The sequence below is a fragment of the Parambassis ranga genome, chromosome 13, assembly GCF_900634625.1.
Source record: "Parambassis ranga chromosome 13, fParRan2.1, whole genome shotgun sequence".
In the NCBI taxonomy this organism is placed as follows: domain Eukaryota; kingdom Metazoa; phylum Chordata; class Actinopteri; family Ambassidae; genus Parambassis; species Parambassis ranga.
The window spans coordinates 12,602,484-12,626,881 of NC_041033.1; the positions used below are offsets into that span (position 1 = coordinate 12,602,484).

A 24,398-nucleotide genomic window follows, 5' to 3' on the forward strand; every position below is an offset into this window, starting at 1 on the left:
ATTTAATTTATGTATTGTAAAATGTTTTAAAATGACACTTAAAAAAACCCTATGTTTCAGTTAGTGCTTTAATAAATACATTAATTTTTAACATCTGTACATAAATGATTAAATAGCCACACAGCTCAAATCCATGCTATTTCACTGTTTTACATCCTAGTCGGCTAAACTAAGTCATTTTACAAGCATTACAGCCAATGCTTCACAGTTCTTCTGACATATTATAAAAGGGTAATATACTCTTGAACCACACTTGGAGTCTGTTCACATAGCACAGTAAAACCTTGTGTATTTACTGTAAAGTTACGTTTTGATTTATATCCCAATTTTTTTCTACAAATTTAAAGAAAAGCTCTCTGATAGTAAAGCTGCAGCCCACTAATGCATTTACAGAAGATGCAGAGGTGAGAATGGATTCAAAGACATTTTGCCATTCACTCTGTCATTATCTACAAATAGGACAAAAGCACTGATCAGTCACATCTTGGTATTGTTTATGTCTTCTTTGACATTTCTTGAGGTGAGTCAGTCCCACTAAAACAACCAATGTCTCCCTTCAGTAGACATGAGCAGTCCATATAAAGACCAATAAACCTCTGGTAGTAGTCTGTTTTGTCATAATAGTTTGTTTCAGTGAGAAAGGAGGACGGAGCCTCCACACAAGCACCAGCTAGTCAGATTTCGAAGTCTTTGTTAACTGATGTGTTGGCCCGGCTCATCTGCTTCTGCGACTATGGACAGCAGGATGGCTTTGGGAGTGTTCTCAAACAGTGCTGCCCTGTTCTGTGTTTGGCCCTTCTTCACCCAGTGGCCATAGATCTTGAATGCACAGGCGTCAATGAGCTTACGGATGGGTTTGACGGCGTATGGGTCACTCTCGATCACTTCCTTGGTGACTGGCTTGGCACGCCGGTAGTTGCAATAGATTCGCATCGTAGCGAGCACAGTCATGCAGATGACCTGTAGTGGAAGATAAAGAGAGGTACAGTTTGTACAGTACTTAAACAGTTTTTTTAATTACATTGCTAGATGTTTTCTTAAAATCTGGTATTGCTCACCTTAAACCGCCTATACGGGCTGAACTGTCGTACTTCATCCACCTTATACTGTGAAAAGAACGAGTGGTTGAGAGCATCTGTTACTGTGATGCGCTGCTTTGGATCCACCACCAACATCCGAGAGATCTGAGGAAGTTACAAAACCTTTTATTAGTGCTAATATAATTACAGTTTATGTGATGTGAATTGAGAACATGTGCTTACCAAATCTTTAACAGTATCTGAGCGGTCCTCCCACTCAGGAGATGAGTAGTCGTAGCTACCCGCTAAGATCATGCGTAGCATCAGCATCTGTTTCCTGTGCCAGAAAGGTGGAGAGCCTGCAAGCAGCGTGTACATGATGACACCTGAACTCCACCTGCAAACATGAGCCACAAGACAAACTTCTGTTTCCTGATCTTTATCTTGTAACTGCCTGTGAGTTTATACATGTCGATTGTATTCAAACGACTTGCCACTGTTCTGTGTGTACTCACATGTCCACAGCTGTGCCATACCCTGCATGCCCAGCGTCCATGGAGCACTCTATGATCTCAGGAGCAAGATACACTGGAGTTCCACATACCTCTGCATTACACACATCACAACAATCATTTAATAACACACATTAACAAACCGAAAAACATGACGCTCCTGTGTGTTGCTGCACAGTAGCTGAGAAGTAGACTCCATGTTAGCTTTGACTTGACCTGGCTATTACCAAGGAGCTGTTAAAAAGGAAAAAAGTGGCTTGTAGCAAGGACTGGTTAAAAAGCCCCTACTTTACAGTTTGAAAAACGACAAAGTGTTTTTTTTCTGCAGATTTTGCTGAAGTGGATCTCTCACATAATATTATGTATTACATGCAGTTCATCAGACACTTGAGCTGTCGTTCCCTGCAGACCTGATGCTTTCTGAGCAAGTGTGTTTGAAAGGTCAGTGTACAGCGAGTGTCTGCGACTGCAGCAAATAGATCAGAGTGTCCAGTTTCTTAACCTTTGTAAGAGCAGGACATATGTTGTGTAACCAGAATCATATTCTGGACAGACCACTGACAGCTGGTGTCCTAAAAAGTGCCCATAGGCTGTTTAATAGTGTGGGACACTTCATTGCCCTTTGGACCATGAAGAGGTCACTGTGTCACCTTAAACTTATGAAGTGCTGCATGCAGTCACTCACCTTTGAGTCTCTGTCCTGGCTGGATTTGCACGGCGAAGCCAAAGTCTGTGAGTCTGATGTTCATGTCATCATCTAACAGGATGTTCTCAGGCTTCAGGTCTCGGTGGACAATTTCCTGATTGTGAAGAAACTGGACAACTTCCAGCAGAGCGCGCATGATCTTCCTAAAAACCAACACAGCAAACTATTACTTTTTCACGAAATAGTTTCAACTAAAGTCAATGACCTGCTCACAGACCTGGTTTCCTTCTCACTCAGAGTGACTTTCTCTGTGAGGTAGTCAAAAAGTTCACCCCTCTTCATCCTGTGAGAAACCCAAGCGAATGTTTGAGCTGCTGGATTGAGCTGTTAGGATTAAAACCAGTGTTAAACACTCACAGATCAAAAACCAGGAAGAAGAAGGCTTTGGACTCATAGCAGTCTTTGAGCTGTACTGGAGAGGAGAGAGACTTGTAATCAAGACACGAAGAGCACTTCACAGGAATTCAGTCAATAAGTGAATTAAGATGAGGTTAGATGCTAAACATCATTGATCTGTCCTTGTCCCCTTGTCAAAAGTGTTTCCAATAAAGCCGTGGAAGGAATGTGCTTACTGATGTTGTCCTGTCCACAGACTTTCTTGAGGATGTCGATCTCCTTCACTGTGGCCTCTCTGATCTCCTCGATCTCCTGTGATGTCATCTTGTCAGAGGGAGTGATGTCGATGATTTTTACCGCATACTCCTGAGACGTCCGCTTGTCCACACATCGACGCACCACACTGCTCACTCCCCTGAGGGACAGAAAATATACATCAAGCTCCCTATCAACACATTTGTCAGCTGGTATGTGTGTGGACAGCTGCACATGAAGACAATGTGTTTGTGAGATGACTCTGAATGTACCTGTCAGGCGGATAAACCTACAGATTTTATCTATGTTCAGTAAAACACATGAAACATGAAGTCATTAGACACTGGAGTTTCAGACAGTAAAGCTCTAATGGCAGAAACTAAACTGACTCCCCTCCCCTGGTTTGTAGAGCTGATTGAGTCGTGTAGAGAATTCTAACAGGGCAACATTTTGTCCACATCCGGTGACCTCTTAACCTGCATGTAGAGTGAAATTACGTAATCCATCAGCGTGGCGGCCAGTCTTTTGTCCAAAACAAGCCAAAGTTAATGAATGCTGCCTCCTCGGACACTGCAGCTTACGTAACAGCACCACCGCCTGACAGCTGCTGGGGAATGACAATGAGCAGGCTCTGGCTTTGCACATTTCTTAGGGTCTTCTGGGAAACTTCAGGGAAACCCTCCAGCTTGTTTTGTACCAAGAATAACAGCTGTTCAAATTCAAATGTATTACTGTGTTGTGTAGCTGAAGGTAAGGTGGGTTTCAGGGTCTCTGCAGGTGTGCATTTATGTACCACATACCTTCCTAGAATCTCCTTGGGCTCATACTTGTCATAGAACTCCTCTTTGGTCATGATGGAGCACTGCTACTTCACCACCCTTGGTACAAAAACTGCTCCTGTCTTACAGCTCACAACAGGCTATGGACAGAAAACAACAACACAGCCATGCTTTGAGTCTGAGCATATTAAAAATACTTTCACTTAAGCTTGTGCACAGTCAAAAGTGATGACTGGTAATAAACGTAAAACTCAGTCTGTATCAACAGCATTATGTTGGGTCGGCTCCAGTGGGTATGGAACACAGTGTGTCAAAAATAATGCTATAGTTTCTAATAACTATGATGTTTAATTAAACATATTGGAGACAATATTTGTATTATCATGAAATATTATGGTATACAAAGTCCTTACAGAAGACTAAAAGAGTTATTTGACAGCCATCGAGAGTCACGCGTAACATATGTATGATTTTGATCAGTATGACAAAGCACTGTGTTATAAACTTTTGGCAGGAATTGGCTTCCATAGAATGTTATGAGGTCTAATGCGCTATGTGCTACACTGAATGTCAGCCGTGTATGAAGTAGAACTCCGTCTTATTAACTGCCTGTTTGACCTTTACGAAATCTATTATGACATTTAAATTAAAAACACAGCTCAGCCACTCACCGTGTCCGTCAGTGCTTGTTAAAAAAAGTATCCATTATTCTTCTGTGCTCAGTCTGCTCACACACTGTTCAGAGGACAAAGAGCTCCGCTCAGTCAGGCGCCGCTGCTGCCGCGGTTCTGCGGGGCTCCTGCCATGTTGCGAAGGGTGAGCTCTAATGTCAGACGCCAAAAATAAATAGTTGCTTCCACAGCAGCCGCAGCAGCAGCACACCGTGTGTCCGTACAAAAACCGAATCCGTGAAATGAAACCCCGCAGCTATACCCACGACTACGCATTTAGATGCACCACATTACTTCACATGATGGGGGGGCTCACTTTGTGGGTCTGCTCTGGGGCCGGAGCGACACGACAGGTGCTGGTGGTACCCCCCCGCTTTGTAGCTCTTAAAATCTAATTAAAGAAACCGCAGATAAAAATAGAAATGGTTCAATGTACGAGTGTTCTGTCTGAGGACGCAGAGAAATAAATCACAGCACAGTGTTTATGGTCCAAGTGCTTTATTTAAACTTGTTACAAGCAAACAGCGGACATCTTCAGAAGATGGAAACTGGTGGTTTTATACTTTATTGTGCTATATGAAAGAAAAACTTGAAATTGAAAGCACTAATGAAAGACACAGACAAATCTGAAATCAACTCCAAAACATGACAGCAAAATATATAAACATTATTTATATAACTATGATTACAAACTCTCCTGAGAAATGAATGTTGCCTGATGTTAATCAACTTAATAAAGCATGTTTATTGACTGGTCTTAGGTGAATTACACTCTCTATTGTCTGGAATTTCTCTGAAGCTTTTTGTCTCTATCTTATCACAGACCTGTGGAGAGAGAGAGAAAAAGTTTAGAGTCCAGACTTTTCATCATTTTGAATAACAAGGATCAACTGGCTTTTGTAAATCAATATGAACGATTTCCACTCACCATTAGCGAATTTGCACTGTTTGAGAACCTCGCTGAAGCCCTCACAGAGTTTCAGGTCACTCTGGTTTTGAGCACACTCGATGAACTGTTTGAACTCATAGGAGCAGGCCTGCTGCTGCTGCTGGTACACAGGCTGAGCCTGGTATGGCTCCTGACAGGCACAAGGAAGAAGTAGAAAAATATTCATTTATTTACATGGTTATGCAATCTCAACTTTATAAATAAAATAAATATTCAATCACACTCAACAAACTACTCCTACTGGTGACCTGTCTACCAGGTACCAGACTCACTAATCTACCCTGATACTATTCTAGTCCTGTGGCTGGCTAAACTTCAATTTACCTGATATGTGACGTCAGGCTTGGCTGGCTCTGAGTGTCCTCCGCTGAAGCCTCCGGTCATGGCGTGGCCAATGGTGTGGCCCACGGCAGACCCCACTGCCACCCCAGCAGCTGTAGTTGCCATCTGGGCAAACATACCTGGCTGCCTTGGAGCTGCGGCTGGGGCACCCACAGCAGACGGAGGGGCCTGCATTGGAGCTGGTGCGTGTGAGGGAGGGGGTGCAGCTCTGGCCATGGGTGGTGGTGATGGAGGTGCCCTGCTGTGAATAGAAAGTTTAATATACAATGTTCAAACAAATAAACACTACATAAAATAGAAATACCTGACGTACTAAAATGTTATCTCGTTTAAAATTAAAGGCTTAGTTCCAGATTAAAGAGAAACTGCTCTTTGCTGCCTGCAGTCCAGTATCTACTGGAATTACACATGTATAATGTGTGGTCAGACATACGCTGTTAACATCGTCACACATATTTACACAGAGCCCTTTAATGGGTTTGTCAATTATTTAAAAACCAAAAACACATCGTAAACAGTGAGATATTTAAACTACAAAATAATAATCTGAGTTCGCTCGTAGCATTCAAAGACATCTGATACCATAATGTTAGCATGTATGCTAGTACACATCTTCTCTACGTTTCAACCCCTTTTAACTAACGCCATTAAAAACAAATATTACCTGGCTGGAGGGGGCATCCTGGATGTCCGGCTTCTGCTTCCTCTCGGCATGTTTAACTATTTATTACGTTTATTAGTTTGTTTGCTTGAAACAGATGCAACGCTAAGCAACTGCGACTCCACCGCTCAGTTATATCTCCGACCTTCGGCTAATCCGGAACTTTCCATGTGTTACATCATTTGTCTCCCTGACAACTTCCGGTGTGTTGGCGACAACACGCGTTGTGTAACTTATCTGTGACAATGACACAGTTACTTTTCTAGCCCACTATTATTTAAATACCGTTGTTAACAAAATACATGACTTTATAATAAATTCATATATTTAGTGAGTGGTGTACTAATTATATAGGTATACAGGTATAATTCAACATTAAAAGTTCTTTCTTTAGTTCTTCCTTTAATTATATATATATATAGTATTTAAGCAGTAGTATAGCAGTAGTAATATATATATATATATATATACACTACTGCTTTTTTATGTTCTACTCTATTCCAGGTAGCTGTACTGTTCCATTTCATTTGTTTACAGCTCTCACTCCACAGTGTTAGGCTGATTAACTGCAACCCATTCAGTTCATAAATTTATATGCAGAATAATATAAATGATTTCATCTGTTTTCTGTTCTCCTCTCTGAGCTGAATATTATTCAGTACTTCAACAGTTTCTACTAGGCTAAATTCTAAACACAAAGCCATTCTCAAAATTGCACAAAACAACACACATGTGGTTACCAGATTTATTCTTGAACAAACCTGTGGAAAGCCAACATAATAAATAATCGTCTTTATATATCTTCTTTCATTTCACAAAAAAGTAATAAAATAAAGTCCCCAAACTCTGGTCATACACCAGTACATTATAGCAACAATATGCTTTTTTGAATTAATTTACAAAGATATATGCATTTTCTATAACTACAAATTATACAGATGTATTACTATAAAATCATATCACCTTCCACATTAGTATTTTCAATCAAAGATTTTAAAAAGAAAAAAACCCACCTATTTATTTAAGCAGTAAAGCCAAAAAGTATTAATGTTACTCTTTTTTCCCTTTCTTCTTCTTGTCTGAACCTTTATGCCGACTATGTTGTCCACCTCCTTGTCCCCATCTGTTTCCTTTGGCTCTGCGCTCTCCCCATGCTGGCATAGGTGGCTCAATTTCCCCCGGCCGTCCTCCTCTGTCTGGGACACTGCCCATCAAAGTCTAGTGAGACCAAAGAAAATTCAGAACCTATATGTTTGGTGTTGAAGTCAAAGGCCACTTCATTCATAAGCACACACATGTTTGCAGTTCTACCTTGTAAACGGGGGTGCTGGTTCCAGCCTTAATGGGATCAATGAAGGACTGATCCTCCCTGGCAGCAAGCAGAAGAGATGGAGACACTCGAGAGGAGCCGAGAAATGAAGAAAGAGAAGGCACTGAGGCCAGAACTGCACTGCGCTCCTGTAGATGAAAGACTGAGTCACCCGGGATGTTTGTCTTTATCATAACTTGTCTTTTCTGTGTCACATTAATTGCTGCATGATAGCACTGAAGGCAGATAGAGATAATGTTCAAATGTTTGTTATATTGAGTGTCTTCAAACAGGTGCAGTGATGCAACAGGCCTACCTTTTGTTTTTCTCCCCATGCAAATGACTGAAGCGTAACCTGAAAGCGTTTGATCATCATTTGTCTTCGACATTGATAATCCTCTGATAGGACTTGGTTTATCTTTTTTATTTGCATCTACAACAGCAACAGGAAGTAAAACAAAGATTCAAATACCTGCATTAAAGTTATATCTGATAATGAACTAATGGCAACTCACCCACTGCTCTGAGCTGAGGCTGGTGTTTAGAAGAGGATCTGTCATGCCTCCACTTGGGAGCTGAGCAAGTCTTGACTTAACCTGCATTAAATCAACATGTGTTGTGGTTAGAATTCATTATTATTTATGATTTATACACAACAGGGTCTCTTTGTATAATCACTCTTACCTCACTCAACACATTTGCAAACTGAGAGGAGGCATCCATGTCGAGTGCACGCAACAGTAAAATCCATTCTGCCTGCATCTCTGCCTTCCTTCTTTCATCATCATCTTCATATTCCTGACAAAAATATGCAGTGTCATGGCTGCCATCTTCCACTCGCTGCTCTTTTTCAGTCTCTTGTGCTGTGGTCTGCTCTTCAGGATGTATTTCTTTATGCTTGTTTATGTGAGCTGCTTGCAATTCTGATACAAGGAACTCTGTAAGATTGTATATTTTTTAGGACAACACACAATTAGTTTAAACGCATTTACATGCAGTAAATGTACAAATCATCTGTTCTTTCTCCCGCAGCTTCTGCCTCATCTCTCACCAGTGACTTTGTTTAGGATGGCTGGCTCCAGTAACTCAGAGGTCAGTGATGCCAGAGGAGAGAACATGTTGGAAAGTAAATTTCTCAGCTCTCCCATGAGCAAGATGTCATCTGTTCTGTTAGAATCTAAGATAAGCAAAGGCAAGGCATTTTTAACACGTATAGAATATAATCTGACCACCTAAAATTCGGAATTTAACCGTTTATTAAACATAAACCTGAGCACGGCTTTGCCTTCTTTGTAACTACCTTGCAACTCCGGACAGAGAGCCCTGAGCTGTGCAGACAGCCAGCTGAGCAGCGGACAGGGAAGCTCATCACATCTGCACCGTGTGAGGCAGGAACCGCCCGGGTACCTGAGCAGGAAGTGAAGGCAACAGGTGAGCAAGCCTGGCGGGCAGGTGTCGTGCTACACTGGAAGAATATTTAACTACAGGCTGGGGACAAAGTGCAAAGAAACCACAGCCAGCAAGTTAACAAAACAATCAGCTTCAAACGGATTCCCATAACAATAGACATATCAGGCGATAACGCAGCAATAGGCAAAGCAAATTAAAAGCTATTTACCCCAAAGCTTTAATAGCTGCAATCGTCCCCACGCTCCTCTCCATTGATTCGTCCTGGTAATCGACGATCTAACATCAGTTTATTGTCAGTCTGCTTCATACAGCTATTCGAAGTTCAAGCGTGTTTACAAATTGTGCTTCCTCTCTTTACAACGTTTGTGACAGGACGCACAGCGCCACCTGCTGGTCGGAGTGCGTCTGCAAATAACGTCATACCGGAAATGATTCAACAGTGATCGATAACATGAAACGACATCAGAATAGTTATATGATATTCAATATACACCGAAATAATCAAAAATTTTGATTTGATTTTTATATACCGGTAAATGTATCAAAACAACTGCTATTTTACATTAATGTAATATAATATATATATAATATAAATAGAATATTAAGAATTAAAGATATTTTTAAACTGGTTGATTCTTGACTCATTTGGCCACGTTAATATGATCTGAACAACCAGAAGAGGAATAAAATCAGTTACGTGAATCAGAGGATGTTACATTTTTTGTCCAGCAGGTGTCACTAGATCTTTGTGATATTAACTTAAAAAAACAATACTACTTGGGAACATTAATCCCAAAATCATTTTGAGGTCATTGAGTGTTATATAAAGAGTTACTGTTATCAGGGATTATTTAATATAAAAATATCAACTTATATGGATGTCAGTTCTGCATGGACAGCCTTAACTCATTTCCTCTTTTCCTTCCTGCTGTTGCAGCTGAAAACTGTCAAGTTAAGTGGGACCATCGCTCTGCTTCTAGAAGGTGTCATCTTTGCTGTAATAACTGGCTGATATCGTTTGTGTGAGGTAAGGCTCATTCCTCTCACACCTGATTCTATGCACACACCGACACACATTTTCTTTATCAGCTTTGTCAGAACTTGTTGTCAAGCACATGTGTCCCGGCAGTGTGCGAGACACGGCGTCACACCTACGGTACAGCCTGTAAACTGAGCAGGAACAATGGAGACAATGGCAGTGAGGCGTACTGAGTCTTGACATACAGTGCTGCTACGTTCAGCTTGGTCCCCGCTGCCATATGTACAGAAGCTGTGGCCTCCCTGACTACAAAAGCCTTGCCATGCGTCAGGATGCTTTGTCTTTTATTCCCCTGACACTGCCCTCCCTTGCTCCACGAAACCTTGTGGAAGCTGACCTCCGACCTCTGGTAAGCGTCTAGACAATGCAGGCACACCCCCTCCTTTCTGTGGCAGTCAAAAACCAAGCAGAGAGACTCATTCACTGTCAAAGGGTGATTGCTGCTAACGGACGATCAACTACACCTACTTCAATGGGTGAAAACAAAATGGGCCAGCTACAGCTTCTATATGCAATGCACAGTGAATATATAGTTTTACACACACAATACTCTAAAACACGCATGTGGAGAGAGTGAAACATTTTCAGGGAAATTTACATTATATAAACAAACAAAAAAAGTAAAAATACCAAAATATAGTTTTCAGAAATATTTTGAATAAAAAACATAAAACTTATCTAAAAATAATAATATATATGCAAGCTATGTTATGAGCAGCAAGAGAAGAAACCTCACTGTAGCTCCTTATATAAATGATTAACACTGTACACACAGCATGCTGGCTGTCAGTGTGTAATTTTCCATCACGCCTGGGTGGATGAGGACAGGTGTTAGTCAGTGTGGTTGTGGAGCTGGGTGGTAACAGTTGCTCAGGTGGCTGAAGCCAACTCCCCCTGGAGACAAACAGTCTGCTGGTGACAGAGGGAGCAGCCCACTTTCACTGAGAGCTGTTCACATTAACTCTGACACTCACTCAGGTGTCATGAAGGGACATCTTAAGGGTGCAGGAATTGTGTTTGCACCTTTATCGTAAAAAAGAAAAAAAAACACATCAGAACGAAAGTTTAATTAGTTTAGGTATGGATCGATTGGCTGATTGGAGCTTTAACTCCAAGAAAATGGACCTGGAGGAGGATTTCTACTTTGACTACGGAGCGGAGGAAATAACAGATTATCAAGACCCCGGCGAACTTGTGGCTGCTTTGAAACAAAAGGAGGAAGAGGTTATTTTGGCAGCCCAGCTGGGAAACGCATTGCTCCTGGACAACCGACAGCTGAAAGAGCAGAACGAAACACTTCATGAACAATACACAGACAAGCTGGAGGTAAGAATAACCTGCTTTACAGCGCGATCAGGGAACAGAACAACATTAAAGTTACAGGAATGGAGGATTTTAGGTAAATGGTGCTGGTTAAATGGTTTTGACGACGTGCTGGCTGTGAGTGTTTGAAGTGGGCGTGTAAAAGTGGAAACATTTCCAGATTTTAAATTTAGAAGTTTCATTAAACTCACACGTTTTTTTTATTCACGACATGTGATAAAATATATTGTAACTTTTAATTGTTAAATTTTTAATAGTAAACAAAACGCACTTTTAGTAAGACCACTGGTCCGCTGTTCGTCCGCTCTATTAACACTGTGAGGGAAAATAGACTTTTCAGTAACGGGGTCTGATCCAGCATAATCACCCATTACAGCTTCAATAATGAACATATCAGCGTGGTGAGAAGGTTAAAGCTTTCTGTGCAGGTGTTTAGTGAGTGTTTAAAATAGAGAAAACTGTACTCTACTGGGAAAAAACACGTGATCAATCAAACTTTATGTTGTGTTTATTCATCATTCACATAGTTTGATTTTAAGTCTACTGTAAATCTACATCATCATTGTCATCATCCAGAACTCATCTGTGATCAAAGCTTCTGTTTTTCTTCAGTGACAGTAAAACATGTCTTCACTGAACTCACATTCCTCATGTCATGGTTAGTTGGCACAAACTTATATGACACCAGACCCACTAGAGTGGGGTAATCCTGATGACAAAAATCTGTCTGTTATTGTTGGCAAAACTCAGAAGGTCAGTTGAGTGTAGGTGGCCCCACAGTGTGGATTTACATGCATGCACTACTGCTAAAAAACTGTAGGAGTATGGTATTAATATTCACACCTGTCACTTTGTGATCAAAGTTTTTTTGCCATGAAGTTCTCTTGATGATCATATCACACCTGGCGATCAGATCACCCGATCTTCACTGTTCACACGTTTTAGCATCTTAAAAATACCTGCTGACCATATTAAAACACAATAATTAATCAATGTGCACCACTTGTGGAGAAAACTGATAGGTCTTATTGATCCAGACCAACAAAGCAAACCTCAGCAGATGAAATGAGGCTTGAAATGTGGCCTTGTTGCTTTCTCAGGGGGAATGATGATATTAAATCTTATCAGCTGTGACTGTCACTTCAATCACTGTAAGGACAAAAAGACAGGCTGTCAAAGTACTTTACAGAGTGATAAATATGTCCTCTGATATCATCTCCAAGAAAGCTGCTTATATAAGATATGATGCATGTATGAGATAGCAGCCTGCAGGGACTGATCCAAACTACTGTTACTGCAAGTTAATATTATTTTCCAATGGATTATATGAACAAAAAAAGTAATACTTTGGTCTTGTATGATAAATGATGTCCTCTTTCCCCTCCTCTGCCTCTGTATAGGAGCTGGAGCAGGGACGTCATGAGCTACGACTGAAGCTGGAGGGCTGCCAGTCTCAGTGGGAGAGCCAGGTGGGGGAACTGGAGAGGGATGTGAGGGAGCTGAGCGCCCAGGTGGAGCGGCTCACCCGGGCGCTGAGCGAGGCCGAGAAGGACAAGAACCGTGCCCAGCTGGAGCACAACGAGCAAACTCAGCGGCTCAGGGAGGAGCTCAACACTGTGAGTGCCACACACTGTCCTGGTGCAAAGACACCTTCAGGGTCAGACAGGTAACAAACACCTGCAGCAGATTCAAACAAACTAGATTAGACGGGCTGTCACCCAATCCACACACTGAAACTCAACGTTCAGACCGCTCAGCTATCAGGTATCTGCCTCATTCTAATCTGGTCCATTGCAAGGACAGACTCTCAGGCTGTTTATCAGCTTGGAGCAGGGACATCAGAGCAGAATGATTCTGCTGGTGCAAGTTTTAATACAAATAAAGAGACAGAAAAGCAGCTGTGACGTGTGAGTTGTTGGTTTTAGGCAAATGATCGGTGTGAGTGTGGAGCAGGATGGAAACAATATGTAAACAAGACCCAGGCAGTGAAAGCTGATGCCACTACTTGATTTTAGGCCGAGGACAGAAGAGGGGAAACTTTGGAGCATCATGAGAGCAGAGCTGAAACATTTCTACATTCTCTGATCCTTAATGTTATCAACGAGGTTCATGAATTCTAAATTCTACATTTTTAAACAGTTTCCCTCTGGGATTAATAAAGTGTTTCTGATTCTGAAAATAATCATCAGCTGCAGCTCTGATGAGAACATTATGATCTGTTACAGCAGTTTATTCATTAACACAAAGTTAACATTGAACTTTCCTGACGTAATGGATAAGAATGCTGACAGCATACGTCTGACTCAAATCATTATCAGCACCCCTGTTGAAGTTACAAGTTTATGATCTCCAGAGTTTGATCTTAAGGAAATCGAGCACACTGGGAGGAACATCTGGCCGCTGACATATTTTTCAGTGTCTTATCAGTGAACTTGGCAGAGCTTACACAGCAAGGAGGCCTTGAGCTGAAAATCTTCCAATATGTGAAATACTACAGTGGTGATGTGCTGTGTTACACAGGACACATAACTTAGTGAAGCCAGTCTGAACAGGAGTGTGCAAAGTTAAAAATGAATCCATGTGTGCCCTCCCATGAGTCAAGGTCCACAGAATAAGGAACTGTGAGTGTCTTCTCCCTCCTCCTCCTCCTCCTCAGAGGAAGACAGACTCCTCAGAAGTTCAGGAAAAAGTCAATTTAGATAAAAGCTCCTCGTTTGAGGAGAGGGAAGTGGAGGAAGTGTTTTATTTGGCTGCTGACATCAGTCACGGGTGACTCTGGACTCTGTGTGGATGTCTGATGTGTCTTTACCTGACGTGGTGAAGGCCACAGCTGCTTCAGCTGCACCGCTGCCCGGTGGGGTGAGTTGTGATCGTGTTTGCTGTGAATATGTGAGCGTGGGTTTGTGTAGACTCCACAGGTGTGGAGTGGGTGTGAGGTGGGGTGGGGTTTTGCTAACTGGTCTTCAGTAGGTCAGAAGACAATGACTGGTTACAGAAACAATGTCAGCAAATAGAATAGAATTTGTGCCCCATGTAGCATCTGCTAGGAAGCACATAAAGACGTAATCCTGTCTGTGTACACTGAGTCTCTTACGGATATTTACTCTACATTTAATGAGGCACGAGCAGTTTTTTTCAAGAGCTTGAAACCCTAAACTATAGCTGTGAGAGTCTAAGCAGAGCATTGCAGGAATCTGGAGGAGGGTGTCTGCATTGCAAAACAGAAACCTGAGAGAGAGAAAGAATTCAGAGAGAGTTCTCTGGAACGATTTCCTGTGAATCTCCATTTTGATGTATGTGGGGACAACGTGTCACATGGTTCAGGGCTGACTGTTTAAACAGGAGCCGAAGGGAGGTGTTAAAACATCAGAGAGTGACGAGTGATTTAAGGGTTTTTCTTCTGATTACAGTACAAATGTTAGCACCCCCACCACTGGAATAATACATGAGAGAGCTTGAGTGAAACATTAATGACTCTGTCATGTGCCGGATGTTTCATCTTTGTTAATTTGTTACAGGAGTTGTTTTAATGAGAGAGTTTCCAGGCAGTGTCTAAGAAGGAAAAACATAAAAGTTAGGAGGAGTTTATGATGATAAAATAAGGAGGAAAAACACTTTGGCGCAGTGCCATTTGTGAGCTAGAAATGTGAAAATAAACACCTGTGGATATGAAATGCCAGACAGACTGGAGTGGGTGTGTGATCACTGGATATTGATAATATCCAGCTGAACCGGGCTGTTTGCTTTAAAGCCTCAAAGAAATCAATACTACATCATCAAAGGTACTTCAGATCTTCTGTTTGGATCTGTGTCAGGACACATTAAGCCTAACCATGTATAGTTTACACCTGCTATCAGGCTGCCACGGTCAATATTGAATTTAAAATAATCAACTTTCTCCAATGAAAGAATGTGTTTGACTTTCTAAAATTAGAAAGTGTAATATGATCCAGCTGCCAGTTAATAAATACCACAACCCAGCTAGATGTCCTCCCTCAGTGCAGGTTGAAAGAAGACTTGGTTCAGCTTGCCATGCTCACGTTGGAGTTAGAAAGAGTTGTGGTGACCTGACCTGACTTCAAGCTGTATTTACATCGACTCTACATGTAGAGTTTGCAACAATGAGAATCTGTATACACAATTGAATATAAATGAAAGAAAATCGAACATCAAAAAACAAACTCAGAGCACTTCAGGAGGTACGCAGGTTTTTGAGGAGCTTTTAAAAGATGATGATTTCAAAAAGGAAACCAGTCATTCTACAAATCTAAAACCAAGATTTAGACAAATAAGAAAAAAACAATGACATTAAATACAACAATGACAAAATAACTAACCAAGGAAAAGGGAACAATGAGGTCACTGGAAACAGAGGACATCTGGTCCACTGTAAGATGAGAAAACAAAACAAATCTAAATAATATTCCTGGCAGGAATAAGTTCCCTGTAAATATCTGCTGGTAACAACTGAAAGAGTCTAAAAAAGTGTTATCAATAATTATGTGAACACATTTAATAATCATTATGTGTATCATCAAGCTGAGTTGTAAACGGGTTGTTTTGTCGGCTTATTGTTACTTGTTTCTGTTATTTTGTCCACCTTGTTTGCATCAGCAGGGGTCTTGTCGTGTCAGGTCAACAGGCTAACCTTTTCACCTGCTGCTGTCTACCCACTGTAACATGATCACTTCCACTGGCTGGGGATCACAGCGTGTTATTGGACGACTGTGACAAATCCCTCTCTGTGGATTGTTGTAAAAGGAGATGTCTCCACTGCATGACCTCTGGTCCCTCAACCAGCGTCACCCAGCCCACAGACAAAAAGGAAAAGACAATATACACCACGGAGAGATATAAATCTTTCATTTTCTTCTTTGATGTTGCCCCTTATACCCAAACATCCCTTCATCCCAGGGGAGGGCCATCCTTTCTATGCACTCCCTGAGGGGCTCGACTGAAGCTGGGGTGGACGGGTGGAGGCCTGAGGCTTTAGGGGGCCATGTGAGGGGATATCTTTGTGTCTCAACTAAATAGATGTCCTGATTCCACTGTGTTTTGGTGGTTTGTCGGGGGTTTGATGCCTCTATTGTGGAAGAGGCCTTGTTGATGAGATGAGGCAGCAGTAATGATGATCTTTAAGCCCCCTCCTTACCCCTCCTTGTCTGCATGCTGCGTTTTGTTTTTGTCCATCAGTGCCTGCCTCACTCTTGTCTCACACACATCTAATTTTAGCCCTCACGCGTGGCTCTCTTCCTTCGTGCGCTCACACAAACATGCGCTCGCAAGCTGTCCTCCTGATCTTCCGACTTTACCCATTGACACATTGTTGTCGAATCTGGTATGATGATGTCATCCACAAGACCAAGATGCCCTCTGCTCCATCTGCTGCAGAGGCCAGCCTTTCATCGTGTATTATGTGGTAGTGATTGGACCTGACAGGGGCCCGCCAAACTGCTGAGTAAGGGGAACCAAGGGTTCCAGACCAGGGCAGGAGAGGGAGGGGGTAGTCTGTTCTGTCAGACACAGCAGCATCCACAACTTCGGTCTCAGAGAGAAATGAGCAGAACTATAGCAAAGCAGACCAAAGTCCTCTCTAGTAAACCCAACATGTTTGTTCGTGATGAGCTGTGAGCTAAGTGACCCAGTGGAGTTTTGTCTTTATTCATATGCACATGATGAAGCCTTAAAAATCAGGTGGTGCACCTCGATAGCTTGGAGGTCACGTTAAGGAGGTCGAACACATCACCTTCTACGGAGAACAGATTATTGTGCTCCTCCACTGCTGTGTTTCAGGCAACTAGTGAACTATGATAATCCAGCCCCCTACATGGAAAAAGTGCCAATTCTTATTTGTGATCTTCAACCAATGGCGGTGCCTATTATTATTAATAAAAACAGTACTTACTATTATTGTAGAACCTGTTCTGCCTGGAAAGTGAAAATGTGACTTATTGTTACTGGGAAAGTCTGGGGAATTCCAACCTCCAACAGTGAATGGAAAGTGCATAAACATAGGAAGGGACTATGCTGAAAATTAAATGTTTCAGGTCTTCCAAAATTCACAGCTTCTCACTATGTTCTATTTATTGGCCTGTTACTGTTATGTGCTGAGGATCAGGTGAAAACACAGGGCTCCAATATATCCTAAACCCTCAGTGAAGGACATGGCTTTTTATATGTTATGACTCCCGAGAGGGTCTCAGGTTGTTTCAAAGAGCAAAGTGTTTTCAGTGGTGGTGTGCACTGAGACCTCTCATCTTCCACTTGCTGCAGGGCCTGCTGCACAAACAACACCAAACCCATTTAATTTTAGCCACCTAATCCCCAGCTTTTTCTTATCTGGGTCTAGATTACTAGACTTTACCCCAAAGGGAGATCTCCTGCTACATATTTGGGTATTTTTATATTGTGGATTCTGTTCTGTTAAAGCTCACGCCTCGGGCTATGTTATATCAATTCATGTTGACTGATTCCCATGTAAGATCCCTCTTCTCTGTGCTTAAATCTCTCTGTAGCCCCCTGCCTGTTATGTATAAAAGTAAACAAAATACACTCAAAAGGCTGCCATGCCATGGGAGTTCAAAGCCACTTCTCCTGAATCTCTTGTGTTTTGTGTCGTATGTGTCTTGCAGGCGATGGAGGTAGAGAGAGCCATGTCCGGTGAGCTGCAGGCTCTGAAACAGGAGCTCCAGCAAAAAGGAAGCATCAACAGGCACCAGGATGAGGAGCTGATCAGCGCCATGAGAGAGCAGGTACCTGTAACTGCTGTACAGGAGTTGTCCTCCTGTAGAAGTAAAAATTTTAACTCCCGTGTTTGTGTTTTCCAGGTGTTGCGTCTCACGCACAAAGAACAGGTGCTGGAACAGCGTTTGGAGAGTGTGTCTCAGGAGAACGCTGAGCTGAAGGCCAGTTTGGCCTCTTTACACACACGCTTGGCTCTACATGATCAAGTCAACCAGCAGCACAGCCAGCAGGTACACAAACATGCTACAGATGTGCGCTGTGAGCCCACCAAGAGCTGTCTTCAAAGTAAACACACACTGATCAGTGTTCATTGTAGCTGTGAGGAACACACACAACAGCACAGTGCGCCTGGTGTGTGAATGAAAGAGCCTCATGAACAAAGGGATTTTCTGCTCCCTGCCTGGCGGCCTGGTTTCGGCGGGATTGTGGAAAGCATTGCTAAACAATCACCTCATCCTCGTCATTGTAACATTTCACTGGCAATTCTGGATTCCACTCATGTTTGTTCAGTTTCATGTTTGGTTAGAGACTGGAATCTGGCACGTCAGGATTTCTCTCACACTGAGTTTTTAAACAAGCGTCTCAAAACAGAACACATTTAACTCAAGGGTAAAAACACTTGTCTATACAATTTGCATCATCTACTGTCTTATCTGTTGTTCTTGTTATTAATATTAAACTCATTTTGTGCCTTCAGCTTCTCTGTGTGCTGTGTGCTTGTGTTCATTCACATATATGTGTGTGCTTCTCTTTGTGTTTGCAGCTAGCTGAGGCATGGCAGGAGGCGGAGGCAGCACGGGGTCGTTCACAGCAGCTGCAGGCTCAGGTGGAGGAGCTTCAGGAGGAAGTGTCCCTGCAGGATAGCAGGAGCCACACAGACGCCTCTCTGCTGTCCGAGCTGGAGAGCAGCCTGGAGACGGCCGGCCTGGGAGTGAGCAAAGAAGAGGTAGATGCTGTTGACACCGCAGTTTGAGCCAATCAATATAAAATCTGATATGAGGTATTTATCTAGCCAAAAACATGAGTAGCTGCAGGAAGTAGTCCCTGGATTTACTTCTGTGAGTGACATGGATATTGCTGTGCCTGTGTCCAACAATTGGTGTGTAACTTTACCTGTGTAACTGGAAATCACCTCTTATTGGCACCATACTAATCTGATTGCTATAAAGTCTATGTACTGTAAAACACAAGCACCAGCAGCAGCTGACAGAATGAGAAGAACTCATGTAACCCAAATACTGTGAATGCTGCTAAACAAAAGAGCCCAGAAGTAGGAAATTCTCACTTTGTCTGAACAATACAACAAACACAACCAGCCTCGACTGTAAGACGCTGTAAATCCAGCTTCATACTGACTGATAGAAACCGCTCGTTTATCTCCATTCTGTGGTTGGCAAATGTTCGTTGTGATTCACGGATCACGTGTGTTTTGAAGGGAAACTGTGTTCCTGCGATGACTGGAAACGAGAATATGAAACTCTCCGTTTCTTGAGAGACATAAGATCACACAGTCATGTTGCCAGAGAAACTCTTCTCTATGTAGAGTTCAGGGAGACATTTAGGTTTGAAAGTACAGTCCACAACAAGGGACACAATGACAGAACATTTTGTGCAAGTTTTCTGTGACAGTGTGATTTTTGTGTGCGATGTGAGGTGTGATTTTCAGTGAAGACGCTACAAAGAAACACTGCTCTAGCTCAAATAATGCCTGGGAAAGAGCAGAAAAAGTATTCTCATTGTGTGTGTGTGTGTGTGTGTGTGTGTATTATATTTGTGTTACAGCAGGAAAATGTGAAATGTAACTGCACTCATGAGTCATTGACTACATTTCCTGTTTGTCATGGCCACATTGTTGGAGGGTTTCCATGTTTAAGAGCTTTCAGAACGTCTGTATGATGACAGGATAGGCACCTAAAGACCCAAATGTCTGCAGAGCCTGTTCTGTTTAATAATATATCTGCAAAACACTGTGTGTATGAGCACCAAATGTATGCATGCAGCTGTAGCTGTACCGTCATGTGAAAACAAACCTGTTCTGATATCTCTGTTATCATCAGATATCTGTCATGTGATATATTTGACTCAACTAAGTTAAATATAGTGATGAGGTAATGCTGGCACCTTCCTTTGTGTAAATACCAGATGTCACTCTAGATACAACATGTGTGAAGGAAATCTGTATCACACTGACGGGAACAATCTGTTTTGTCAGGTTTACTTTTGTAGCAGTCAGCATGTCAGCAGCAGTCTCAAAGCTTCTGTTCTGTCAGTTTGACATTAAATGGACACTTTCATAATGACCATATATTATTGTATATCCTATGCAGATAACTCAAGAGATGGGCTCCGTCCTCCAGCTTCTCCTCCCACTGACCCAGAATCTGAACTGTTCAGGGAGCTTGGATGTCACAGATCAAGAGGACGACCTGCAGGCTGTGCTACACCGGCTGAAGGGAGTGGCCCAAACCCTGGCAGCAGCATCCAGCCCTCAGGTGAGCGACGACCAACCAATGTGAGCAAGTGGGGCAAGAGAGGAAATGCAAACAAAAGCTGTGTTCAGCAGGTAATGAGAGATAAAAAATGGACAGGTGTGTTTTTGTTCTTTGAAAAGGTGTCATTTCTGGAAGCATTTCTAGGACAACAAAGCACATTTATTGCTTTTTTTCCCCCACACAACAGTGAACCCTTCTCTTCCTTATTGACCATTAGTGTCCCCACATTGGACCATCCTTCATCCTGCCCTTGCACCTGCAATGGATGCCAAAGAATTTGTGTCACTGATACCTTATAGGCTTTGCTAAGCCTTTACTCACCATCAGTGAACAAATACAGTTGTCCGCTTGTGTCTCATGGCATTTTACTGGGTTCAGTGACATGTATTTATCACTGTAACTAAATATCCAGCCCCACCTCATCCTCACTTAGAGCCCCATGCAAATAGGACACAGAAACTCCTTTTTGGGGCACATGCATGGCTGACACTTGATCTCTTTGTTAACATCTCTCTCCCAGGAGCTGAATCTGGGTTTTGTCAACAAGACGGGTGATCAGTGTGGGAATCTGAGTGTGGCGCAGGAGCTGAGAGATCAGGTAACACAGTGATGAACAGACACACCTGTCAAGGAGGGGTAGTGCCTGTGGCAGGCCATTGTATCTGTACCCACCTTTTTGTCACTGTTATGCATGTCTGTGTTACATCCAGACCCAGAGACTCCAGAGATGTCAAGTTTTGCCTTACAATTGAACCCATAGTTGCTATAAAATTAGTAGGAGGTGTTTACTGTATGCTTATGTCTGTTCTTTGGACAACACACTGTCTGTCAATGCTGTTATATGCTCTTTAACATGATGTATTATTACATTACACCCTCTTTACAGTTTAAAAGTTTGAGATCCGAATGAGTTGGTGTGGAACTTTTAATTGGCCAAAGTCCTAAGAAGTATCATCGTTTGTTCATTTTTCTGCCTCCTACAGAATGTCCAACTACAGCAGGAAAATGCAGAGCTAATGCAGAAGCTGCAGAGCATTCAGGATCAGTCTGACACTGTTCAGCAGGCGATCAAAGACCGAGATGAAGCCATAGCCAAGTACGTACCCTTCAGTCCCCCTTCAAATATATAAAAAATAAATAATATCTAGTTTTTCCAAATTATATGTTTGATTGTAATTAGAAACTAACTCTAATCTTGAATAATTTTTAAAAACATTTGTACTATAAGTTTAAAAATATATAAGTTCTCCTGTTCTGAGCGGTTCCTGCACGAAGCTGTGGTTGCTGCCTGACTTTAAGAGGTTTCACTCTGTCTTGTTAGGAAAAATATGATGGAGGCAGAGTTGGTAAGAAGTAAAAACGACATGATGTCCTTGAACAACCAGCTGTTAGAAGCCATCCAACGAAAACTGGAGCTTTCCCAGGAACTGGAGGCCTGGCAGGTAAGAAGTCCCTGATCCATTGACTGTTCTTAAACCAACCTACGTCACTCTGTTGGTATATTTGACTTTGTATCCTTCAGTGTCTTTAATTTTAAAAATAATCACTTTATTAGTAGTTTGATTAATAGTTAAACCCGAGATGATGTATCTGAGTTTCCTCAGTGGAAGGTCAGGAAAAGACATATTTCTGTCAGTCCTGACAGTTTGAAGAGAGATGAACGGCAGGTGTTTCTGTCTCAGAGTCCTTCTGCTGCTGAGTCACTATGCCATGCCGAGCCATCTGCCGGGGGGGCTTGATGGGGATAATGCAAAAACTGTGTAGACCAAAACACAGGATCATTTTCTGTAAATGTTTCCTTGCTGATAGAACTGTCTCAATCTCTGATTATGTCTCCTAATTATTAAAATAAATCAGTTGAAAATATAAAACAGAAAAACAGAAATAGAGACTCATTTGTCCTCTCTACAGGATGACATCCAAATCATCATCAACCAGCAGCTCAAGTCCCAGCAGCAGTCGGAGCAGCCTCAGAAGAAGGCCACCTCCAACGGTATGTCATTCTTCCGCAGACCCAGCAGGACGCCCTCAACCTGGACACGCCAGCCCTCCTCCTCCTCCACCTGGAGTTCAGACACTAATCAGGACAAAACCCAATTGCCCTGGAGGGACTGGTTAAGACGGGGCAAAGGTGTACAGTACGGAAAATAACGTAAGACAGTGCGACAACTGACTGATGATTATAGGATGCTCCAGGAGTCGCAGGCGGAGTTTCTCGTACATCATGTGTGCTGACGGAGAGCCATAAAGACACTTTTTATATCAGTGATGATGAAGGGAGCCACTCCAAACAAAGATTCGTCAAACAGGCACTTACTGAAACACATTTCACCGAGAGGCTGAGCCTTCCTCAAAACTAAACTGTGATGACCTGTAACACTAGCTCAGATTTATATTCAAACCTTTGGTTAAGATTGTAAATATCGTGCCTTATTTTGTAACATTGTCTTTATGTACAAGACATGTAGGGTGTAGATCCAATAATTTAACTTAACAGATCAAAGAGAAGTATGTCAGGAAATTATTGATCAAACATGTCATTATCAGTTCTGCCTTTGTCTCCACATAGTTGGATGTAATAACTTTTCTACTGTCAGTTTTGCTCAAAAGCTAAATATGTAAAATGTGTATCGTATGAGAGTGTACATCTTAATGCACACTGGGAATTCTGTTTGGTTTTTTATAACTTTGTTGTTTGGTTTTTTGTATAAAACCAAAATGTGTTAATGTTGTGGTATGTGTGTATAGCAGACACATGTACTTTATATTTTCTGTCATTCAGTGTTCAGTATTGAAGCTGCTTTGTACAAACTTGTGTTGCTCTCTCAGCTGTCTGACTGACCAAATCTGGAATGATCACCGGAGAGTTGCATAAAACAACATAATCCTCAACCATGTCTTTGTGTTTGGATAAAATTAAAAAAAATCAGACAGATGACCTCTGATCAAAAGCAGATTTATTGGCATATGACTACACTTATAACCTGGTATATGACGTGGTACAAAGTACACACAAGTGCTAATAATAATAAAGTTTAGTGCTCAATCAATTCATAGTTGAACCCAAACATATATACTGTGCATTTATACAATATGCCCTGTCACATCTGTTTTATATGTTAGTAATGACCCAGATACTAAAACATAATACAAAAATATATGTTATGAATCAAACTGGTTGCACCAGCTTTATTTATAAAAAAAAAACAAAGGTCATGCAGGGTCAAAGATTATACAGTCACGTTGCTATTACATAGCTCTTACATCATTATTACAGGTTTGATCAAATAAAGCCCTTAAACTGTGACTGCCATTAAGTATGTCTATGCTGTGTGTACTCCAGTCTGCTGCTGCCCTCTGTTGGTGGTCGGTTATCATCGAATCCATTACAGCAACAACTCAAAGTCCACTAGTTGCAGCAGAAGCCAAAATGACTTGACAACTGTTTATTCAATTCAATTCAGTTTTATTTATATAATCACAAATTGTCACAAATTTTATATATAATAGCTCTTTGTGACTTTTAAAGATGAATTGTGTTTATCTTGTACAACAAATTTTCCTTATATAATCAATGTCTAGAACAGATAAAGTGAACTTTTGTACAAAAGTCAGTTGCATCACATTAAAAACTAGGGCATTTCCTGAAGAAAATGCAAGTTTGATTGCTGCAGCTGAAGCATTGCTTTGAAAGCTGATGTGAATGATTGCTCTGAATTGCTGGAGAATCAGAGCAATTCAGAGCTTTGTATGCCTCTGTGTGTCAGCCTGTCACCATGGTAACAGCAGAGGAGACCTAAAAAACCACTCCAACTTTGAGAGCCTGGTGTGCGGAAACGATTCGGAATTAG

The 24,398-nt window shown here is 41.8% G+C and overlaps 4 protein-coding genes across 7 annotated transcripts; 1 reads left to right on the forward strand and 3 right to left on the reverse strand.

The window, feature by feature from the left end:
• Positions 1-50: 50 nt before the first annotated feature.
• LOC114444338 (phosphorylase b kinase gamma catalytic chain, skeletal muscle/heart isoform-like) lies at positions 51-4,544 on the reverse strand. 2 transcript variants are annotated; one of them, XM_028418805.1, is made up of 10 exons: positions 4,268-4,544; positions 3,629-3,749; positions 2,810-2,988; positions 2,595-2,649; positions 2,455-2,520; positions 2,217-2,380; positions 1,535-1,625; positions 1,263-1,416; positions 1,059-1,184; positions 51-960 (listed from the first exon to the last, which is right to left on the reverse strand). In XM_028418805.1, the coding sequence occupies exons 2-10, from the start codon at positions 3,679-3,681 to the stop codon at positions 694-696; spliced, it is 1,155 nt and encodes a 384-aa protein (XP_028274606.1). In that variant the 5' UTR covers positions 3,682-3,749; positions 4,268-4,544; the 3' UTR covers positions 51-693. The 2 variants fall into 2 exon arrangements, with proteins under 2 accessions (XP_028274606.1, XP_028274605.1); XM_028418804.1 differs by having other exon boundaries at positions 3,629-3,747; positions 4,279-4,542.
• Positions 4,545-4,822: 278 nt separating this feature from the next.
• Positions 4,823-6,424, reverse strand: chchd2 (coiled-coil-helix-coiled-coil-helix domain containing 2). Of its 2 annotated transcripts, none has more exons than XM_028418809.1 (4): positions 6,234-6,424; positions 5,552-5,807; positions 5,207-5,357; positions 4,823-5,103 (listed from the first exon to the last, which is right to left on the reverse strand). In XM_028418809.1, exons 1-4 carry the CDS (start codon positions 6,281-6,283, stop codon positions 5,096-5,098), a joined length of 465 nt encoding a protein of 154 aa, XP_028274610.1. In that variant the 5' UTR covers positions 6,284-6,424; the 3' UTR covers positions 4,823-5,095. The 2 variants fall into 2 exon arrangements, with proteins under 2 accessions (XP_028274610.1, XP_028274609.1); XM_028418808.1 differs by having other exon boundaries at positions 5,552-5,810; positions 6,234-6,422.
• A 537-nt stretch (positions 6,425-6,961) lies between these two features.
• Positions 6,962-9,313, reverse strand: LOC114444340 (protein FAM98B). 2 transcript variants are annotated; one of them, XM_028418806.1, is made up of 8 exons: positions 9,158-9,313; positions 8,840-8,946; positions 8,591-8,716; positions 8,224-8,477; positions 8,055-8,135; positions 7,856-7,972; positions 7,542-7,688; positions 6,962-7,448 (listed from the first exon to the last, which is right to left on the reverse strand). In XM_028418806.1, the coding sequence occupies exons 1-8, from the start codon at positions 9,199-9,201 to the stop codon at positions 7,281-7,283; spliced, it is 1,044 nt and encodes a 347-aa protein (XP_028274607.1). In that variant the 5' UTR covers positions 9,202-9,313; the 3' UTR covers positions 6,962-7,280. The 2 variants fall into 2 exon arrangements, with proteins under 2 accessions (XP_028274607.1, XP_028274608.1); XM_028418807.1 differs by lacking the exon at positions 7,856-7,972.
• A 1,755-nt stretch (positions 9,314-11,068) lies between these two features.
• LOC114444337 (BICD family-like cargo adapter 1) lies at positions 11,069-23,492 on the forward strand. Its single transcript, XM_028418803.1, has 10 exons — positions 11,069-11,314; positions 12,712-12,927; positions 17,944-18,063; positions 18,139-18,285; positions 18,819-19,001; positions 20,383-20,547; positions 21,068-21,145; positions 21,531-21,643; positions 21,869-21,989; positions 22,459-23,492. Exons 1-10 carry the CDS (start codon positions 11,069-11,071, stop codon positions 22,696-22,698), a joined length of 1,629 nt encoding a protein of 542 aa, XP_028274604.1. The 3' UTR covers positions 22,699-23,492.
• Positions 23,493-24,398: the final 906 nt, after the last annotated feature.

Coding starts and splice junctions, on each gene's coding strand:
- LOC114444338 (XM_028418805.1), bottom strand. CDS start 3,681: ATGACCAAAGAGGAGTTCTATGACAAGTATGAGCCCAAGGAGATTCTA. Junction 2,650..2,809: donor CTGTGGACAGGACAACATCA/GTAAGCACATTC, acceptor TCTCCTCTCCAG/TACAGCTCAAAGACTGCTAT. Junction 2,381..2,454: donor CTGAGTGAGAAGGAAACCAG/GTCTGTGAGCAG, acceptor GTTGGTTTTTAG/GAAGATCATGCGCGCTCTGC.
- chchd2 (XM_028418808.1), bottom strand. CDS start 6,283: ATGCCGAGAGGAAGCAGAAGCCGGACATCCAGGATGCCCCCTCCAGCC. Junction 5,811..6,233: donor AGGATGCCCCCTCCAGCCAG/GTAATATTTGTT, acceptor TTCTATTCACAG/CAGGGCACCTCCATCACCAC. Junction 5,358..5,551: donor AGCCTGACGTCACATATCAG/GTAAATTGAAGT, acceptor TGTGCCTGTCAG/GAGCCATACCAGGCTCAGCC.
- LOC114444340 (XM_028418806.1), bottom strand. CDS start 9,201: ATGGAGAGGAGCGTGGGGACGATTGCAGCTATTAAAGCTTTGGG. Junction 8,947..9,157: donor GCAGCTATTAAAGCTTTGGG/GTAAATAGCTTT, acceptor CTTCCTGCTCAG/GTACCCGGGCGGTTCCTGCC. Junction 8,478..8,590: donor CATCCTAAACAAAGTCACTG/GTGAGAGATGAG, acceptor ACAATCTTACAG/AGTTCCTTGTATCAGAATTG.
- LOC114444337 (XM_028418803.1), top strand. CDS start 11,069: ATGGATCGATTGGCTGATTGGAGCTTTAACTCCAAGAAAATGGACCTG. Junction 12,928..17,943: donor TCAGGGAGGAGCTCAACACT/GTGAGTGCCACA, acceptor TGTGTCTTGCAG/GCGATGGAGGTAGAGAGAGC. Junction 19,002..20,382: donor TGGGAGTGAGCAAAGAAGAG/GTAGATGCTGTT, acceptor TATCCTATGCAG/ATAACTCAAGAGATGGGCTC.